Genomic DNA, 19,673 nt, shown 5'->3' with positions numbered 1-19,673 from the left:
GTAGTGCTGCATGCTCAATCCCCTCATTCAGATCACCAGTAAAGATACTAAACAGGACTAGGCCCAACACAGATCCCTGGGGGAAACCTCTAGTGGCAGGACACCCACTGGATGCAGCACCATTCACCACCACTCTCTGGGCCTGGCCATCCAGGCAGTTCTTAACCCAGTGAAGAGTGCACCTGTCTAAGCCATGTGCTGCCAGCTTTTCCAGGAGTATGCTGTAGGAGGTGGTGTCTAAGGACCATCAAGTCCAGGTAAACAACATCCACAGCCTTTCTCTCATCCCCTAGGGTTCATCAGGCAGGACTGCCCTTCCTGCTGGCTGGGTCTGATCCCTTGGTTGTCCTATGAATGCCGTGTGATCACATTCAAGATGATGTGCTCCGTGTGCAGCTATATGTACATGTTTGGCCCAAATTTAGTTTTAAGAATGGAAATACAAAAAGATACTTGAAGTCAGAAAGAACTGGGGAAATGCAGAAGATAATGTTAAACTGCAGAGAATGTGCTGTTACATTTTACTGATGACACTGGTGAATGTATACTTTTATTTTAAAAGGAACATGATTAAAACATAGTCGATCCTTTGAAGGATTAGGTGTTGAAATATGACATATGACGCATGAGTAGGAAAGGCTGTGATATTGTGGTAAAGATACAAAAATTCTCTAATAATGAGTTAGCCAGAGGTAAAATCTTGGGTCTGTTTACCTATTTTCAGAGATATTTCAGATGTCACAGTATTATTTAAAGCTGTCTCAACTCTGTGGTTTGAATATTTATTACTGTGCTGGCAGGAGGAAGTAATGATCAGTAAGATTGCCCCAGACACAGTTTCCCTTTCTCCTGCTGAATCAAAGCATTCTCCTGGGATAAAATCCAGTACATCGGAGAATCAGAATAAATTTCCAAAGTGTTAGAACAGTAGGTAACTGGCTTAAATTGTCTTTCTTTTCCCAGTGTTCCTTTGTGTTCTTTTTAAACTTGAAATCTGATTATGTCTGTGTGAAATAAGTCTAATCCTGAAACAATGAATAATATTTGCATTGTTTCAGTACGAAGTTATGTGTCTGCATAATCTAATGAAAAATTAACAAAACTACCTGGTGAAAAAGCACCCAAATAAGTAACTTACATTAATGTAGTTTAAAATACACAAAGAGAAAAACACAATTTTGCAAAAACCTCACAGTAACTTTTCTGCTGAAATCAATATTTATTACATGAAGGGCTGCATTCAGGTCTTAGAATTTGGGGTAAAATTAATTTAATTGTAAATACATTTAATGTGTAGCTAAATACTGAATTGGGAAAACAGCAGAGAAAATATTACCTCGTTACTTACCTGGGCTTGTTGTATCATAGAATCATAGGCTTGAGTTGGAAGGGACCTTAAAGATCATGTATTTCCAAGTCCCCTGCCCTAGGAAGGGACACCTTCCACTCGACCAGGTTGCTCAGAGCCTCATCCAACCTGACCTTAGACACTTCCAGGGATGGGGCATCCACAGCTTCTTTGAGCAACCTGTTCCAGTGCCTCACCACCCTCACAGTAAAGAATTTTTACATGATATCTAATCTAAACCTACTCTCAGTATCTGGCATCACAATTAATCAACAGTAAAATATTTGAAAATTCCACACATTTAAGGGGTAAAAGTAATAAATGCAGTAAATAAATGTTAAAGTTGAAGGTAAGTAGCATTAAATAATTTGTCACATAGGTGATACTATATTAAGCCTAGGGTGAAAAGGAATTTCCCTCTTGACATACATTATGAAATTACATCCTGTTTTTCAGGAGGTTAAGGTGCCGGGACACTGTAGTGTACTGGCAATTATTTTTAGGAAGTATTTGCTGTCCTCTCGAAGTGCCGCACTGGGTTTGAGTGCAGCGCTGTGGTTCATGTGGAACTGGGCATAGGCATGGCAGAGAGCAACTACAGAAGTGTCAGTGTGGGAAGGTATGGGGGGAGAGTGGGAACAATTGCTCTAAATAGATAGGGCAAGAGTGCATGGGTGAACTGAGGGACATAGAAGTGAAGTGATTTACTTAAGAATTTACAGCAGGTCAGTGGCAGAATGTGGGGTAGAATTAAGCCTCTAAATGGCTGCACATGATTGAAATGCCTGGGACTCTGAGATACCACCTTCTGAGAGCTGACATGATTTTTAAAAAGATTTCTTTTTCTCTATATGGATTTTTGTTTCTCTAAAGAAATTAAGGAAATTGCCTTTTCTGTCCTGATTTTCCCCCTGCTTTCTTCTTTTTCTGTGACTCAAACTGAAGCTTTAACAAACTGCTGTAGTAAGGAGTTATATTGAATTTGCTTAAAAATCCATCATGAAAGAAGTGGATTTAGAAGGCTGAATTGGAATGTAGAGGTTTCAAACCTTAAAGGACATTACATACAAGAGGGGCAGAGAGCACAGTGGGACAGCACCAACAAGCTCTCCCTCAAAAACTGAGTCTAGCAAAATGTATCCCCTTTTCCTTTGCCTCCAGGAGAGCTGACATTCACCTGGGCTAGCATGGCAGGTGAGAAGCGCATGGCGGCTGGAGGAAACCTCAGGGAACATTGCCAGTAACATTGGTGACATAGCCTTAGTCTTGTGAAGGGATGTGGAGGAGTTGCTTCTATTTTGTTTTAACAGCTATGGAGGGGTTGGTTGTAAAGCTTTCATGTAGGGTGTTTAAAGATTTAAAAGACAAATCAAAACAACAAGCCCAAAACATCAGAGAAAATCAGTTCAATACCACGTGGCTCTGCACTGAGTTGCCTACATGAAATACATGTAAATGTATAGGAGGGTGGAGTTGGCTCTTAGTTTTTGCTTTCTTTGTGAAAGACCATTTCAAAATCTGTGTGAGGTGTGTGGTATGTGTACTTACTAGTCAGGGGTAAATATGTGGATCAGAAGCAAAATGTGTGAATTATATTATTATGAGCAGTATTGAGTTTGTGATGGTCTCATGGTGTAAAAGCAAGATTTGTGTGCTTGAAAGCCTGTCTGTTTTTCCTTATTGTATCATTTGGTCCAGTAAAAGGTGTTATGTTTCTCTACAAATGTAGCCTCTTGCCAGAGCAGTCTAATGGTCTCAGGAATATTTCCCTTGGGTGCATTAAAAATAAAAATAAAAATTGATTACTCACAGCTGGTAAAATTTGACTGCTTGGCATATAATTAATTTATAATGAGCCAATATTAATTGTGATAGTTACTTATAGGACTTATTTTGGGAACATTTATAACAATGTAATAATTTTCTGAAATGCCATTTGTATAATGGTAAAAAATAAGCAACTGAAATCCAAATAAGAAAATGCAGGAATATGGAACTAATTTCAGTCACAAAACTGGGTTTTTTAAAAAATATATGCTGGAAGAGTGGAAGGAAAAGAGGGAAAGGAAGTGATTGGGAGATAGACGAGTATCACTTTGGTTTGTCTCGTTCAGTATCCCCAGTGCTGCTATGTGCTATCAGGAAAGGCTTTTTTGGTTTTGGTACATAGGAATTAGAAGAGTATTTAATATTATATTTCCAGTGTAGACAAATGAAGTTGGGTTGTATAGTGTCAGATGGAGCCCAGAAGTTCATTTGGTTTATTTCACTTGACTGGCATGGCTGGCAATCTTGTTTTCCTTGCAGCAATGGTAACAACTTAGTGCCACGTTCATTTTCCGTGCACAGTGCTGCTCAGAAGTACTCACACACCCCATAAGCTGCTTAGCTGGCTGTGTCAGCTGAGCCCAGCACCAGCTCCCTCCAGCAGCAGCAGCCTTGCTAACTCAGGCTCCTTGCTGCGTGTGGGGCAGCAGCGCTCACTGTGCAGCCGTCGTCTCCAGGTAGCACATCTGCACTGCTGTTACTGGCCTGTGCTTGCAGCTCTGCTTTGTGCACTGTACATACTGAGGCAAAGTGAAAGTAAGTTCACTTCTGATAATTCTGGGTAAACTTAAAAGGGTTTGATGTATTTTGTTTCACCTAAACACGTGTATAGCTTCCTCTCTCTGTGCAAGTCAGTATGACCACTGTCCAAATAATAGGTAGTTCTCTGTATTTACTGTTTTCCTTCTTTTGAATCCACCTTGGATCTGCTGCTGCACTTGCTGAAGTTCAGAGAAATATTTGTATTGATTTCAGAACAAGCAGAATTATATCTTTGAATATAAAGTTTTCATGTCTGGGTATAAGTCATCTTGATTATCTCTATGAATTTTTGTGTTTCTGTACAAGTTACAAATCACACAGAATGTCCAGGCACTGACTTCTCTCTAAATTCCCTCCACTTCGTGTGACTGATTGTTTATGTACCATTTTTCCAGACCTGTGAATTCCCTATCCCCTCATTCTGTACCAGTGTGACCCTCAGCACAATTAGTGTTGACAACCACCATCACATTTTCTGTTTCTCTGTCTGGTGTTTGAATGCTTTTCAACCTACAGCAGTATGACTGGGCATGAAATCGTGACGAAATTACAACTGAACGAAAAGATGACAGCCTGTCTCTGTCTCCTTAGCAACCCAGGCCACTGTGTGCATGCAGCAGCTCATACTGAAGTGAAAGACTTGATGTTTATTCCCATGATGTTTACTAGCAAATCTCAAGATTAGCTACATCACCCCCTGAAGCTTTGCCATGAACATAATGTTTGCAGCAAAACAAATTATGTCTTCTGTTTCACTTTCACAAGCAGGGGAGGATTTTGCTGGATTTAAAATTGGTACAAATGTGATGTCTGCACAAGGAGGAGAAAGGGAGTAGCATGTTCTTCAGTTTCAGATCATGTCTTCTGGACTCTGTCTTCATGCCCCACTAGGCAGAGCAGGCTTCAGCAGTGCTGAGTGGTACTCTCAGCTCCAAAACTCCAGTGTAAAGTAGAGATGTTTCAACAAAAATGTGTCTCTGAGTTCCTGATAGAGATGTGAATATAAAGAAAGATAAGTCAATAGCCTATTCCCCTTTTGTATTTGGCTTTTAGAGATTTTTGCCCTGCAGGGAGTAGCAATAGTTTACAAGGCAAAACAGGACTGGGACATACCCAAGGACAAGTCTGGCCTGTAAACTGTGACTTAGAGAACACTCTCTTCTTCACATTGCAAGAGAGTGTTCTCTGCTAATCAACACATAAAGCAAACTGCTGATGCACACCTTTCATCAAGGAAAAAACTACAAATTTGCTTCTTGCTTTAAAAATTGAAATTAGAAGTGCATCTGCATTTCTCCAAGGGGTACATACGTTGGTAAGATTCTAATAGTAAGTTCCACAGAAACTGAATATTTGTTTCAAACCAAAGTGATTGTTAAATGCATGTACATTTTACATACTGGGTGAAGTTCATTTTGTATCTTTTCTATTGTATCCAATTGTGAGGCTATTCTCACTATTGTCAAGCTAATGGTTTAAAACATACTGGTTTGTATGGCCCACTGGCTGAATTTCTTTCAAAAAAAGAAAATATATTGAGAGGAATATTTTTTTCTAAAATAATCACCATAGCCTCTATAACAGAATGGAGGAGAATCTAATGGTGTCTAATTCCCCTTGGTTAGAATGGCAGTGTTTTGCCATGGGATCATTATACTGCCACGTACTGGGGGTGTTTCTGTTAGGTGTGGAGCAGAAGACACAAAGATATGTTATACATTCCTTTCTCTTTGGTAGGTAATACACTGGAAAGGTGAAAAAAGCTCTAAGACTTCCTACTGTAGTTTGTTAAACTTTGTAAAACCAAGATGCACAGCAGTTTGTCATTGTCCTGTAGTTAGAAGCAATTGTGATGTGCTTGTAGGGAAAAATCATGGTATCTTTGAATATGGTAGACAGGCTAAGTGTGTGGCATTGCTGATGAAGTCCAGTGTGACCTTGAGCAGCTCCTTCTTTTCCTTCTTTTGAAAACAAAAATGTTCTCCTCTACATCATAAAGTTTGAGTACAAATAGACCAGTATTTGCTAAGGACTCAGCACACTGATGAGACCCAGGCAACTTCCAAGGTAATCTCCAGGAAATGGGCTCTAACAGGTTTTATACTAAGCAGATAAATATTTTTCATGTGTTAAAAAAGAAAGGAGACCACAGTACATAGTTAGCCAAGTCATGGTCTTGGAAGCCAACTTGGATGATTTTTTTGAGGAAGTGTTATTGAATATACAGATGATTGGGGAATTCTATAGAAAACCCCCAAAATAAACAAGAATTATAAGCTTCCTCTTCAGTAGCTGAGCAAAATTTCAATGATAGCCTCTTCAGAATATATTATCTCTGATGGATCTCTACACTGACTTCCTAGGTTTTTGCATTTGATTTTTTCTCTCACAAATTACATACGAAAATGAAGTTATCATAAAGGCCTCTGAAACAGAGGTGTGTTTTAAAGCACTCTGCTTGAGCTGTGTAGAAGCTGTCTACTGTCCATATTTCATGAGATATAGTGATCTCTGTGGTGAGATCAAGGCTGTAGTGAACATTTTGAAGAACTAAAAATTATTCCAGAGCTTTTATTTAAGACATTCTGTTGAAGAGAAGGGGGATGGAGAAATTATCTTTATGTGACAACTTTGGAAAACACCAGAGTAACTAACAAAGCTCTGCCTCTTCAAGCTGAAGGAAAAAATCTCGGAATCCTCTTTTGCAGTGCTTACTTTCGTTTTTCCCCTTTCTCTGGCATACTCACTGGAAAAATTGAGGAGAAAGAGTGATCTCAACACTTGTCAAAACATGAATGAAAAATCTGGAAGTATCTTCATTTTTCTTGCCTGATTTGCTCTAGGAAAAGAAAAAGAATTAACTGATGTGCAACGTTAATGCAAACCTCCCCCCCAAACATTTCAGTATGATTTTAACGGTGTTCGGCACCCCTGATTTCTGATAAAATAAACAATGAGTGCACTACAGTGGGGTCATGAGTCCCAAATAAGAGACGGACAATTTCTATGGGCCTGTTGGCTAGAATCACTGCCAGAGTCCAGAATGCCTTTGTCAGATGCAGTTTATGGAGAAAGTAACTAAGAGGTTAAGATGGAATCAGCAACTTCTCCAGGAGAGGGGTTTTTTATAACAGGCCTCTGCCAGCAGCTACTCGCATTGCTGACTTGCATGTTGCAATCTGTGCAAAGTGTTGTTCCAAACAGGAGCCCTAACACAGGAATTCAGAGGTAATGCAGAAGTTAAAAAAATATAAAATCTCTTCTAGAACATAGGGACAGCTACCCTAGGACATGTTCTTTTTATCTGAAGTCCTAATTGTTAAAGATACTTTTAAAATGATGGGAAAAACCATGGAAATTTAAACTAGCAATATGAAAATTTCTTGGATCCCTGCAAAGTAATTGTTTAATTGATGAGATTTGAGAAGACAAACTTGAGACATAATTCCAAATCATAATAAAATACAGTGAAGCTGAAATTTTTGTCTCATCCCTTTGTAAAGATAAGGGCTAAATTTAAACTTTGGTTTGAATCTCAAGTTTAGATTCAGCTGGCATGAATAGTTAGTGTATTAGAATGTGATCAGTGAGTTGACTGGAAGCGTGCATTAAGTTTGTGATGTAAAACGGTTCTGGTGTCCAAGGAGAGATTCCTGCTCGCTTCCATTTTTCTTAGACAAGGTACATGGTATGTTACCTAAGATTTTTTTTAAACTACTCAAATACAGTAAATACCAAAAAACCAGACAACCGATGAAAGGGTAGAAATTGCTGATGGAATATCCTTATCTAAAAACCAGCTGTGCAAAATGGTCTATCCTCATGAATAGTCATAGAAGTTAATAAGAATAACATCAGTAGGGTTCTCTGCTATTATAATAGGTTTCTGTAAGACATTCTTTCAATAAAAGGATTTAGTGTTGATGTTCTTTGTATAGATATCTGAAGTGTCCCATGGAGCTTAATGTATTTTTTTTTTTAAAGAAAGATTGTTTTTAAAGAAAACAAACCTAAGAGAAGTTCTAAGTTACCGTTACCTTTTTGTGGTGTTTCTTCTGTCTGGTTTATACAAGCAAAAACGATATGGATTTGATAGCGGCAGAGCATTTTAGACGTGACTCAAAAAAGTACTTTCATGTTAGATTGGATGACATGAATTGTAAATTAGATTAAAGCGTTGGTGTCTCTGCTTCTCTTCTGATAGGTCATTGCTTGTGAACAACAGTATGACTACTCATATGATGCTCGGTGTGACGTATGGTCCTTGGGAATAACAGCTATTGAACTGGGGGATGGAGACCCTCCTTTATTTGACATGCATCCGGTGAAAACCCTTTTTAAAATTCCAAGGTATGGCACTAGATGGCTCTCTTCACTCACTAGTTTGTTCAAAGGCAGTCTAGTCAAAGGGGAAATATTTGGCAAATGTTTGTGCTTCAAATCCTTAGAATCTCTTCTACAAAAAGACAATAAAAAGCTGTTTTAAATCTTTTAAAATCTTTTTTAAAAGTTTTTTTTTCAGTCTGGCGTCTACAATAATTTTTATTTATTTTAATTATAAAGACTTACTTATTTGTTCTTAGCTTAGAATATAAAATCGTATCATATCCAGGTACCTTCCTTCCTCTTAGCTACTGCTGATGAAAGCATTTATTTCAAATAGAGAAGCCAACGTTTGTAACTGTTCAATAATGTTTTCAAATATTATTCCTCTAGAGTCTTAGGTTTGTTTTACTGTAAAAGAAAAACATACAATTTTGACAGTGCTCTGAAGCAGTCTGGCAGTTTCAGCAAGCTGTAGTCATAATTTATTTTTTCATTTACCTGAGGATGTTAAAATGTGAAGATTTGGATTGTCATTCATGGAAATTCCAATATGAATTAGATTGGATGTGAAAAAGGGATATACATTTCTTTCTAAATGTATTCATGTAAATTAGCTGTATTATTTCATACTGTCTAAATTTGATTTCATTTGTTTTCATTTCACTGAGTCTTCCTGAATAACTTGAGACTGACAGTGTAAAATAGAGTTTAGCAGAACAGTTGTAATAATAGAAGAAATATAGAATTTGTCCATCATTGATTAGACTGGCATGTTCTAGTCTTTTCCACATTTTAGCTCATGAAGAATCACCACTGACTTAACAGTTTAAAACCTTCAGCAATACAAGTGTTTGACCTTTTGTTATCTACACAGTTATCATAGGCTTTTAAAATTTCATCTGATTGCAATTTGCATTTCTGATTAAGTCTATTTATATGCAGATGCAGTTGTGCTGGGTTCTGGCTCATTCAGTTCTCTCCTTCTCCCCAGCTCAGACATGAACTACCACCACTCTTTCCAAAATTACTCATACTGAAGCAGGAGTTGATCTTGTTGGCTTTTCATGAGTGTAAAATGGGTCCAGGCAGTTAAGGCAAGGGAGGCTTCAAATTGCTAAAAGAATAGCTAAAGATTTTATCAGTGCTCAAACAGTTTAAAAGGACAGAAGTGATACCAAAAGTAAGAGCAAGCAATAGAAAGATATATAAAGTAGAGCATGTAGAGTCTTTGATTTCTGTCTACAGATTACCTCTTTCTCTATGTGCTGTTGCATCTCTGTATGACTTAGCAAAATAAAGGTGGATTACCTGTCTGATTAATCAAATAATGTGTACATTTACCAAATAGAATAGTATCAGTTTTTAAGTTGAGATGTTTTCCTGTGCTGTGCCTTATATGAGCTATAGCCCTGCTGCTTCTAACTATGCATTCTTATTAGACGAAGTGTACTGGCATGAGTGCTGGATGGCATAAGCACCTGGGGCATAGGAAATAGAGCTTTTCTCCTGGTACTTGTTTGAAATCAATTCAGAGGGATAGCAAATACAACAAAAAGGTGATTTCCCCTCTCAGAGTAGCTTGACAGGTCAGAAGTATTCTCAGAGTAGTTCTTGATAACTAGGCTGAAATGCACACATTTTTAACAGCCTTTTCAACATGAGCGTTGAGGCTCTTCTCAGACTTAAAGTGGTTCTTCCAAGCACTGGATGTTGAGTATGCAGCAGTGACATATAGAAGCATTGGGAGCTCAGCTTCTGAGACTGTTCAATCCAAAATCCTCTGAGCACAGTTATGGTGTGACTGTGGTTCTCTACAGTCAAGCTCCATTTTATCTGGAAGTGCAAAAAGCTTCTGCAAATAACAAACAATAAATGTAATGGGTAATAACATGCAGTAAACATAATGGGCTATTGATTCATTGATTTTTCTATGTGATTTCTGTATGTGTTCTGCCAGGATAATTTTTTGTTGATTGGGCTGATTTGACTGTAGTTTGGAGAAGAGGTGACATTTCTATTTACACTAAGACACTTAGACAGCACTCAGTCAGAGAGGTACCGAGAATCAGTTCCTTGTTTGCTTACATTCTTGACTCCCGTTGATCCCTATCTTTCTATTTATACTGCCTCCTGTGTCCTAGACTGGTCTGTTTCCTGTGGTGCTAGTTTCTTAATATTAGCAGAAAACTTTGCAAGTTTTCAAGTTCTGTTATCAAGTGCTCTTCAATAATCTGTTCTCGTGAATAGTTTAAAATGTTAGTAATGGCAAAACTGCCAATACTAGATACAGAAATCTCTGTATGTGTTTCTGTAGACTTCTTCCAATTCTCAAATAGTTAAGTTTCTATGTCAGTTTAGTCACTGGCTTTTTTTCTAGTGAGAGCCAATTGTGCTTTTAGCCTTGCATAGAGTTTCAACATAGTGAGCAGTAGAGCTAGACCTTAGTCTTAAATGAGTATAATTTAAATCAATGAGTCTTTACATCAACTTTACAGGATTTGAATCAATCATTAGATGAATAACTTTGTACTGGCAGTCAGAGCAGTTATATACCCCCAAGATCTTTGGAGATGTCTTCTTGTGTAGAATTCAAGTCAAGGACTTCTGTTAAGCTTACTGCCTCCAGATTCACATCTGCGTTATGTAACTTGGACCAGGGATGGACTAATCTCCAGACTGAATAGCTCAGAGGTCAGCAAAAGAGTGCATCTGTGGATACACCACAGGGTCCCAAGATGTGTTATATGGTGTTGTGGGAAGAGGAGGCTTCTTATACCCATTTAAATTCAGATTTTCTATCATTGGGTCAAGCAACATAAATGTGATTGGAGGCTGAATTTATCTCAACAAAGTAGCTTATTTCTAGGGGACAGGTGAACCCTCAGAAATCACTGAGGACTTCAACTTGCGCATGAGAAAAAAGGATGATCCTACTATGCTGCACTTCCCTCAAAGCCTGACTAGTGTATCACAACAGGAGATGCTGGATGCTAAGTGTTTTTGAAAACACATTGTTCTTTTTAAGGTGTCTAGGTATTAACTCCATACTTTTGATAATGTGGCCTGAGCTGTGAGCCAGATCTTCCTGTGGTCAAACACTTTTTTTATCTTACAAAAAATGTAGTGTCTGTAGCAAATAACTGATAGCAGAAGTGGAGTGAAAAAGAAAATGCTAGTTAGTTTTTAAGTGAGATGTTTCATTAGACTCGGGACCTTATTTCTATGTATATAATAGATTTAGAAGAGAAGGGGATACAAGTTCCTGGACTAATGCAAATTTAAAAAACTTAATTCATGAACATTTTGTTGTACGATACTGTTTGCAGTATTTTGGGAACAGTTGTGATAGCACACGAATGGGGCTTTTCTTAAAACTGCTAATGAGAAGGGGGCATTAGCTTAGAGCAAATGTTAATGTTCTGTTTTGCAATAATGCACATATTCTCTCTCATCAAAATGGATTCTTGGATCTAACTAATAAATCTCCTGAAAAGGGACCTCCAGTGCCTAGAGATAAGAAATAAATCATACTGAGAAGACACTGAACCATGAAATTATTCTGTTAACATGTCATCTGCCTAGAATATATTTTCAAATCTCCAACAGAAGGATCTAAATTATGAAAGGAAGGTGGCCTAGGGAAGTTGGTAATTTGGGAGTTGATACTTTTAACCTCTTCCATCTGCTGTCACTTACTTAGGTGTGTCAGTTTTGGCAAAAATATTACAAAATGAAAGATTCTCAAATACCATTATACCTCAGCTTTTTAAAGTAAAATAGGTCCATAAATTCTTCAAACTGTGTTATCTTGTGAGAAGTGTTACATCATATCAGTACTATCTCCTGAGGTATCCTGACAAATCACTGGCAATTATTTGAAAATTTGAAAAGTAGCGACTATAAAAAATCGTGGGGCAAAGGGGAGATAAAGATGGTATATTGCAGTCTGGAAAGGGTGGATGGGGTGTATGTACCAGTGCAAAGTGAGGATTTCAGATCATGTTGTAAAGATCCTGCTTTTCAGGATTTGTCTCTTTTATAGTCTTTTGTAGTCTTTTTTACAGGGACATGGTAAAGAGGAGTTTCTCTAGGTTACACCGAAAGCTGACACTAACAGAAATTAAACCAAATTCTCCACTCATGTCTATCACTCAAGTGTTCTTCTGAGAGCAGTGGAAGGCACCTGTTTTAAAATTGATTGGTGATAAGAAATGGCTATTTGATTTTCTAACTTACAAAATCTGAGAATTTAGTGAAATTTCATTTAAAATTGTTATGCTTCATGTTAAATAGCCAGGAGTGGTGGAATTGAGCTTGTGAGTAGTCATTGAATGGTGCAGTTCTTCACCTGTGTTGTACAGTGTTGAGACTTACAGCGCTTGGGAGTACTTATTAGTTTGAATTTACTGATGCTTGACTGCTTCAGCAGCTGACCTGCATCCAGCAGGATCAAACCACCTCCTACCCCATTGCAACTTCAGCTTCATGGTAGTTTGTACATAGGCAGTACTTTCTGTGCCACCAGTACTTTCTGTGCCACCAGCGCTTTCTGTGCCACCATACACTCACCATTTATGTTGGAAAATAAACTCTTAAAAAAGTTCTTCAAGAGTACTCAGTTACTGTCATTTTTAAGATATGATCATGTCAAGAGAGAGAATAGATAGAATGTGACTTCAGTAGTAGAGTGACTGTGGGACAGCCCCTTGCACCTTCACCTTGCTTTGTTGTACACATGTGAGGCATCTGGTGTACTGCAGGTATTTCATCCATCTGAACAGGTATGGTCCATTACAGGACATTTTAAATACTAACATTTTCTAACATAACCTTTCATATTTCAGCCTCTCATATTCCAGCTTTCCTGTAATTTTGCCCTCTGCTTTGCTATTGACATGATCTCAATATATCGTGTAGCGTACACTTTGACTGCTGTTGCTTGGAATGGTAAAGCGTAAGTATGTGTTGTAGGACAATAAAGCTGAGAGTTGATTGCTTTTGTGAAACAAAATCCAAAAGAATTAATACAATTGTAATTACTTCATATGAAGTGTTTAAGGTAATTAAAGGAATATGCTGAAAACAGGCTTTTGGTAAAAAATTTGCCATTAGGAATAAAAGTTTCAGAGAATAATGTTGTTTATTTCTGAATATGTATGTGAAGTCCAGTTACAACAATGTGACTGAACTTCTTCAGAAGACCAGATTCTGCCTATGATTATAGGTAGGGCATCATGGTGTCTGTAAAAGCTATGTTTAACTGTCTGAGGAATAGGCTGACTGTTATGCAATATTTTATTGTCTGATGCATTGGATCTCCATTATTTGCAATTGTATTTTTATAGAAGATTCCAAATACTAAAAATGTAAAGTGACACATTTAGTGAGGAGAACTAAATGTCCTTGGGATTCTCCTTAGTTGGTGTATGAATAACAAAGCAATTTAAGAATAGTCTGTCTCTAGGTGAAAAAAGAGATGGATCTGTTACTAGGCATTGGAATGACCACAGCTAATTCTTCAGGAGGTTACAGACTTGTCTACAATCTTGAACCAGCGAAATATGACTAGATTTCAAAATTATTTAAACCCCCAAATGTGTCATTGGCTAGCTAGTGGAATTTCCCAGAAGCACTTTGTCTTTTATTTCTGTTACAATGCTTTAAATCTCCATTCTGTGTTTGATTTTTTCCAAAGAGTTCAGGATCACGGGTTTCACAGCAAGTGAAGCATTGATGTGTTTTTGAAAATGTCAGAAAGTGCGTGTGCTTGGCTGTATTTTCTTCCATAGAGTCACAGAATAGTTGAGGTTGGAAGAGATGACTGGAGGTCATTTTGTTGTCCATGTCTGAGTTATCTGTAGCAGATTGCCCAGACAGTGTCCATACAGCTTTGATTATCTGCAGAGAATGGAGACTCCACAACTTGTCTGGGCAACCTGTACCAGTTCTCAGGCACCCTTACAGTGAAAAAATGTTTCCTGATGTTCAGGTTGAACCTTCTGTGTTTCAGTGTGTGCACAGTGACTCGCTGTCACTGCGCACCACTGCAAAGAGCCTGGCTCAGTTTTCTTTACACTCTCAGTTTTCTTTATGCTCTACCTATACCTATTTCTATATTGATAAGACCCATTTTGAGCTTCCTCTTTTCTGTGCTAAACCGTCCCGTCTGTCTCAGCCTTTCCTCATGTGACAGGTGCTCCAGTCCCCTGATCAATCTTGGTGACCATTTGCTGGACTGTTTCCTGTAGCTCTGTGCCTCTCTGATGCTGGGGAGGCCAGAACTGGACACAGTGCTCTACATGAGGCCTCACCAGGGCTGGTAGAAAGGAAGGGCCACCTTTCTCAGCCTGCTGCCCACACCCCTCCTAATGCAGCCCAGGGCACCAGCAGCCTTCGTTACCACAAGGGCACAGAACTGGCTCGTGTTCATCTTGGTGTCCACTGGAACCCCCAGTTCCTCTGGTGCAAGGCTGCTTTCCTGGTGGTCATCCCCTAGAAAATACTGGTGCAGGGCTCTGCACTGCTTTTGCTGAACTTCTGAGGTTCCTGTTGGCTGTATCTCCAGCCTGTTGAGGTTCCTTCCCTTTGGATGGCAGCACAACCCTGTGGTGTATCAGCCATTCCTCACAGGCTGGAACATGAGCAAACTTGCTGAGGGTGCACTCTGCCTCATCATTAATGAAGATGTTGAATGGGACTGGACCATTTTTACCCCTGCAGTACACCTCTAGTGGTGGATGTAGGTGTTTGTATGATTTGGCAGTACATACATTAAGTCCACAGGGAAACAGTTTTGTGCTATGAGGACAAGGTATTTTAGTATTGTTACTATCCTTTTGTCTCAGAGTATGCAGCAGTGCCAAAAGACTTCAGGGCAAGGGCTCTGCCCTTGTAAGGATGTATGGGACTTACTAATTAGTTCCTAACAGGTATATGAATTGATAAAAAGTCATATGTATCCTTGGGTTTGAATATCAAACTCAAATAGATTTGTGCCAGGGTTTAACGGAGTAATGAGTAGCTTGTAGTACTGTTACCTTTGTTGTATTATCTTTACTTAAAAAGCAGAGAGGTGTTTCTGAGACTGTACCAAGTATGCATCTATAACTGGGCTTTTAAGTCTGGCAGTAGATCTAGAAATTGAAGTGTATGCAGTTAGCAGCTATATCATAGCAAAATGGGGTCTGTTTTCCATTTACCTTATGACATCTTAATATATTTGAGAAAGTGGTAGACTATTATAAGTATTTTTATATATTACATAAAATAACAGGGAATCAGACCTAAAATTAAATCATCTTGGTGCAATTTCCCTCCTTTCCTTCCTTTAACTGTTCAGTTATCACATAACTTACCGGCAACTGCCTGTTTCTCATTGATTTTGTCTTTCTCTTCCTTTTTATAGGTCATTTACAGATAGAATTTGATTTTGCAAATGCACTCTTTGTTCATATGTATTCATAGCCTAATTTCAGCAAGTAATTGTAATTTGTGCTCTGTGGCTTGCCATTGAATAGTCTGTTGTAAGCATTTACTCTTTCAGCTGTTAAGGAGGGCTTTGCCTGCACAGTATGCTTCTGATTTTTGATTCATTAAGAGTCTCTCCTCCAACTGGCTTTCTCATGAATAGAAGGGTATTGTTTTATAGATATATCCTTTGGTGCTTATTTAAAACAGACTGTTTCACTGAATGTTTCCTGCCAGTATAGTTGTTGCTAGAACATAGAAGAGCTAAAATGTATGCAGCTGAAATGAATTCATCAGGAAACTCAAATAATTGTGAAAATCAATCTGCTCTAGTCTCAACCATTTTCTGAGCAAATAACAAAGAGTCACTTCTGATGCTCTGTGTTACTCTCCTTGCTGCACTCATCTGCCTCTGAACCCTAGGTAGAAGCTGAGATGCCTCACAGATGGTTTTAGTGACTCCATATGCAGTTAATTTCGTGCATTAAATGCACATAAACTGTTTTAGTCATCCAGTTTCTAAAGTAAATTATTACTTTTCAAAATCCATTGCATAAGTAATAACAGACTGCTAAGATATTGTGAATGCCATTTTGTTTTGCTCTAGTGGAAAATTTCTTGCTGACAAGGTCAAGCCTTGCAGTCTGAGAGCAGTCATGTGATGAAAGGCACATCCAGCAGGAGGAGAGGTGGGAGATGGACATCTACTGTTGTCTCCTTCAGAAGTGAGGATTTGAAATATGTTTTAGTTAGATTTAGGGAATAGAGCTGACCTACCAAGTCTTGCTTTTATTATTGTAGACTAAAATGATGTGGCTTTTAGTGTGCTTTCAAAACTGCTCCCTGTTTCTTGACAGGACAACAGTAGTTAACAGCTTTGTCTGTAGTTGTCTTTTGGCAGTAATACTGTCAGCGTCATCCTTACACAGAGCACATACTGATTTTTAAGGAGATTCATGCTATGGTGCACAGTAAATTGGAGGCTGCAATGGAGAAGATGTAGCATGGCTGCTTTTTATTTCTAGTGCAGCAAAATACTTGTGCTCTGCATTTAAAATGAGTTTGAAGATTGTGAGGAAATCTCACAATAGTTAACAACCAATTTTCCACCATTTACCCCAGAGAATAGCTACCTTTCAGATAGATAGCTCACATGTAATATTGCTTTGCCCTAAGACGTTTAATGTTCAGGTAGTTTTCTATGATTGATTAATAAATATATGTTGTTATAGTGATAAATTCTTAGGATAAAAATAATTAAGATAATCTAGGAGGCAAGTTGCTCAGTAAAGAACTAGGTGGCTATATTTTCAACATATAAGCCTAAATCATTACCAGAGGTTGCTGAGAGGCTGCTGATGCTTAATAGATAGGGTTTGGATAGATTTCCTGCAGTACTGAACAATTTACTGGGAACATAAAATGGGCTTCCAATACAGTCTAGAAATGAAACATCACAATTATTTGAGGTACTCTGTAACCTTGGAAACAATTGGGAGCAGTGACATCAGCAACAATTATGTGCTATTTTGTCTTCAGTTTATCACCAAGGTAACCAGAGCAGGTTTCCCTGCTTGAAATTTTAAGAATATCGTGGTCTGGTATTAAGTGAACATTCATGAAGCAGACTGCTTAGGGTCTGTTAAAATTGCATTCTACTTCCCTTTTAAAATGATCCTCCAGGATTTAAATTGTGTAAACTCCTGTGTTTGTTTGGGTTTTTTTCTTCCCCCCCCCCCCCCCCCGGCCCTTTTTTTCTATGAAACGGCTGCAGGCAAATAAAGCCTTAGTTACTGTGCTAGATTCTCTAAATACTGGAAAGAAGGAAAATTTATTTCCTTATTGATTCCTTTTTGTGGGCCCCAGATACCAAGTATTGCAACTTCACACAAAGGCTGCAAATAGCACGATGTTATTTTTGGGCATGGGATTTACCGACAGTGGAGGAGACATGATGTTCCCTCACCAAACTTCCTTGAGGAGAGCTCTGCATTAAAGTCTGGTTTCACACGAGACTTGTATTCAGTGCTGCCAGAGGAAAATACTGGATGAGTTATTCCATCTGACTTCCTGGCTATCAAACATCCATAGTCAGCCTGCCTTACCCTGTGGTTGTGCCCCATGATAACCATCTTCATGCTTAGTCCAGAGAGGTGTTTGGCTTTTTTGCAGTGGATTTGGAAAAGGGTGGTGTTTGAATTGAGGTGATGTTTGAATTAAAGTTTTGTTGTATGGTAGAAAAACCTGTACTCCCCTTTTTAATTGCTTTCTGATTGGAAAGTTATGTGGTGTCAGAGCCATAATGCTGAGAGACAGGTTACTCAGACCTTACAGTCTCTCGTGTATGTGACTAAATTTTAGTGAGAGGTATTTTATATGAAATGGTGATAAAGCTTATCTGTCAGTTATGGAGTAAAAAGAGGAGACTGCAAAAAAGTTGCTTTTTTTTTGAAGTCTGGAACACTTGTCTTGGGTGAAAGCCATATCAGTGCTATAAATATTAATTCATAAAACTTCAATATTTTGCCTGTGATGTCTTACCTGGTAAAACATTTCCTTTTTTTGCATGTGTCTTTACCCCTAGATTGCTGCCCATGCAAAATACACACTTGTGTCTGTTGAATTATTGTGCATTTAACATGTGGTTTTGCAGAGCCATTGGGGTGCAGGCAACTTTCCATACTTGTGCCTTGGAAATACAAGTCAGAACTTAATGTTTGAAGGAACGTAATAAAATCCTGTTCTGGTTTGTAGTGCAGTCCTAAAGAAATGAAACTTCATTACATGCCATTAGCCTTCTGGGGTTCCAAAATAAACTTTATAGCCTATGGTTAATATAGGAGTTCAGTAGCCCACATCATTTATACTGAATTGAGCCAAGTAAATTAAATTAGGTTTTTGCAAGAGAAAAAGATAGTCTGGTACTGTGGAGTGAATAGGACACCTTGTACATTTCACAGTTCCAGAGATTTTCATGGGATGTAATTGAAAAACAGATGCCTTTTTCCTATTCAAAATAGAATATTGATGTTCATGTTTATAAAGGAATTAATTCACTGTCTGATAGAAGCAGAAGAAAAAGAAAGTGAACTTTTTATATACTAGCCACATTCTAGTGAGATTGTAATTATCCTTAGGATTTTAATGAATGTATGTTGGTTATTTTGTAATAAAAAGTCACCAAATCCCTATGTGCTTTGCTCTCTAAAGTAATTTTCAGAAATATGCAATAAAAAGTGATCATACTATTTGCGAACATATTTGGCGAAAAGGAGCTGTGCTTTGAAAGGTATTGATTTGCTTGTTGCAGTTATCAGTTTGATTAATGTTACGATTTTATGCAGTATATTTAATCATTACTCATGATTAGTGCAGTAATAATGCACTACACATAACTGCACATTTACTATTAACAATTAGTGGCTTATATTTCTTTTCTATCACAGATACAGTCGTAAGTTAGAACTCATAAAATTTTTAAAGAAATATTTATTGGTGTAGGCATTGGTTATAAATCTTTATAACTACAGTATTCAGGCAGTTAATAATGATTTCAGTGGGTTTATTTCATGATCATGAAACGCCATTTAGATTTCTGTTGTACTGCAACTTCTCCCAAGTTTTCACAACTGTCATGAGACTAAGGAGAAACTACCAGGCAGGACTCCGGTGCATTCTCTGCAGAGAGGCCACATTTGACATGAAAAAACTGGACTGTAGTCAGATTAAATGACTTTGCAATGCTAGGTTACCAAATGTTATGGTGCTGTTTGAGGAACTAGCAAGCAGGGAATGGAGAAAGGAAAAAGAAGGGAGGGAAGGTGGTAAATAATGATGAAAGCCTGGTGAAATGGCCTGTTAGTTGTTTCTGTGCTAAGGTTCAGTGTTTATATATGGCTTGATGTGATCTTGGGAGTGTAGGGATACAAAGCAATGGCCATGT

At 38.1% G+C, this 19,673-nt stretch overlaps 1 protein-coding gene across 3 annotated transcripts in view; it reads left to right on the top strand.

Annotated features, from left to right (window-relative positions):
• MYO3B (myosin IIIB) overlaps window positions 1-19,673 on the top strand; it is a 194,985-nt gene that overhangs the window by 37,380 nt on the left and 137,932 nt on the right. For all 3 annotated transcript variants that reach the window (XM_066189973.1, XM_066189971.1, XM_066189972.1), the window contains exon 10: window positions 8,142-8,287. In XM_066189973.1, the coding sequence (XP_066046070.1) occupies window positions 8,142-8,287 (146 nt within the window). The remainder of the gene's footprint in view (window positions 1-8,141; window positions 8,288-19,673) is intronic.

The sequence above is a fragment of the Chamaea fasciata genome, unplaced genomic scaffold (assembly GCF_029207755.1).
Source record: "Chamaea fasciata isolate MVZ Bird 193981 ecotype frontalis unplaced genomic scaffold, bChaFas1.0.hap1 SCAF_8, whole genome shotgun sequence".
In the NCBI taxonomy this organism is placed as follows: Eukaryota; Metazoa; Chordata; class Aves; order Passeriformes; family Sylviidae; genus Chamaea; species Chamaea fasciata.
This window is presented reverse-complemented; position numbering and strand designations above follow the sequence as displayed.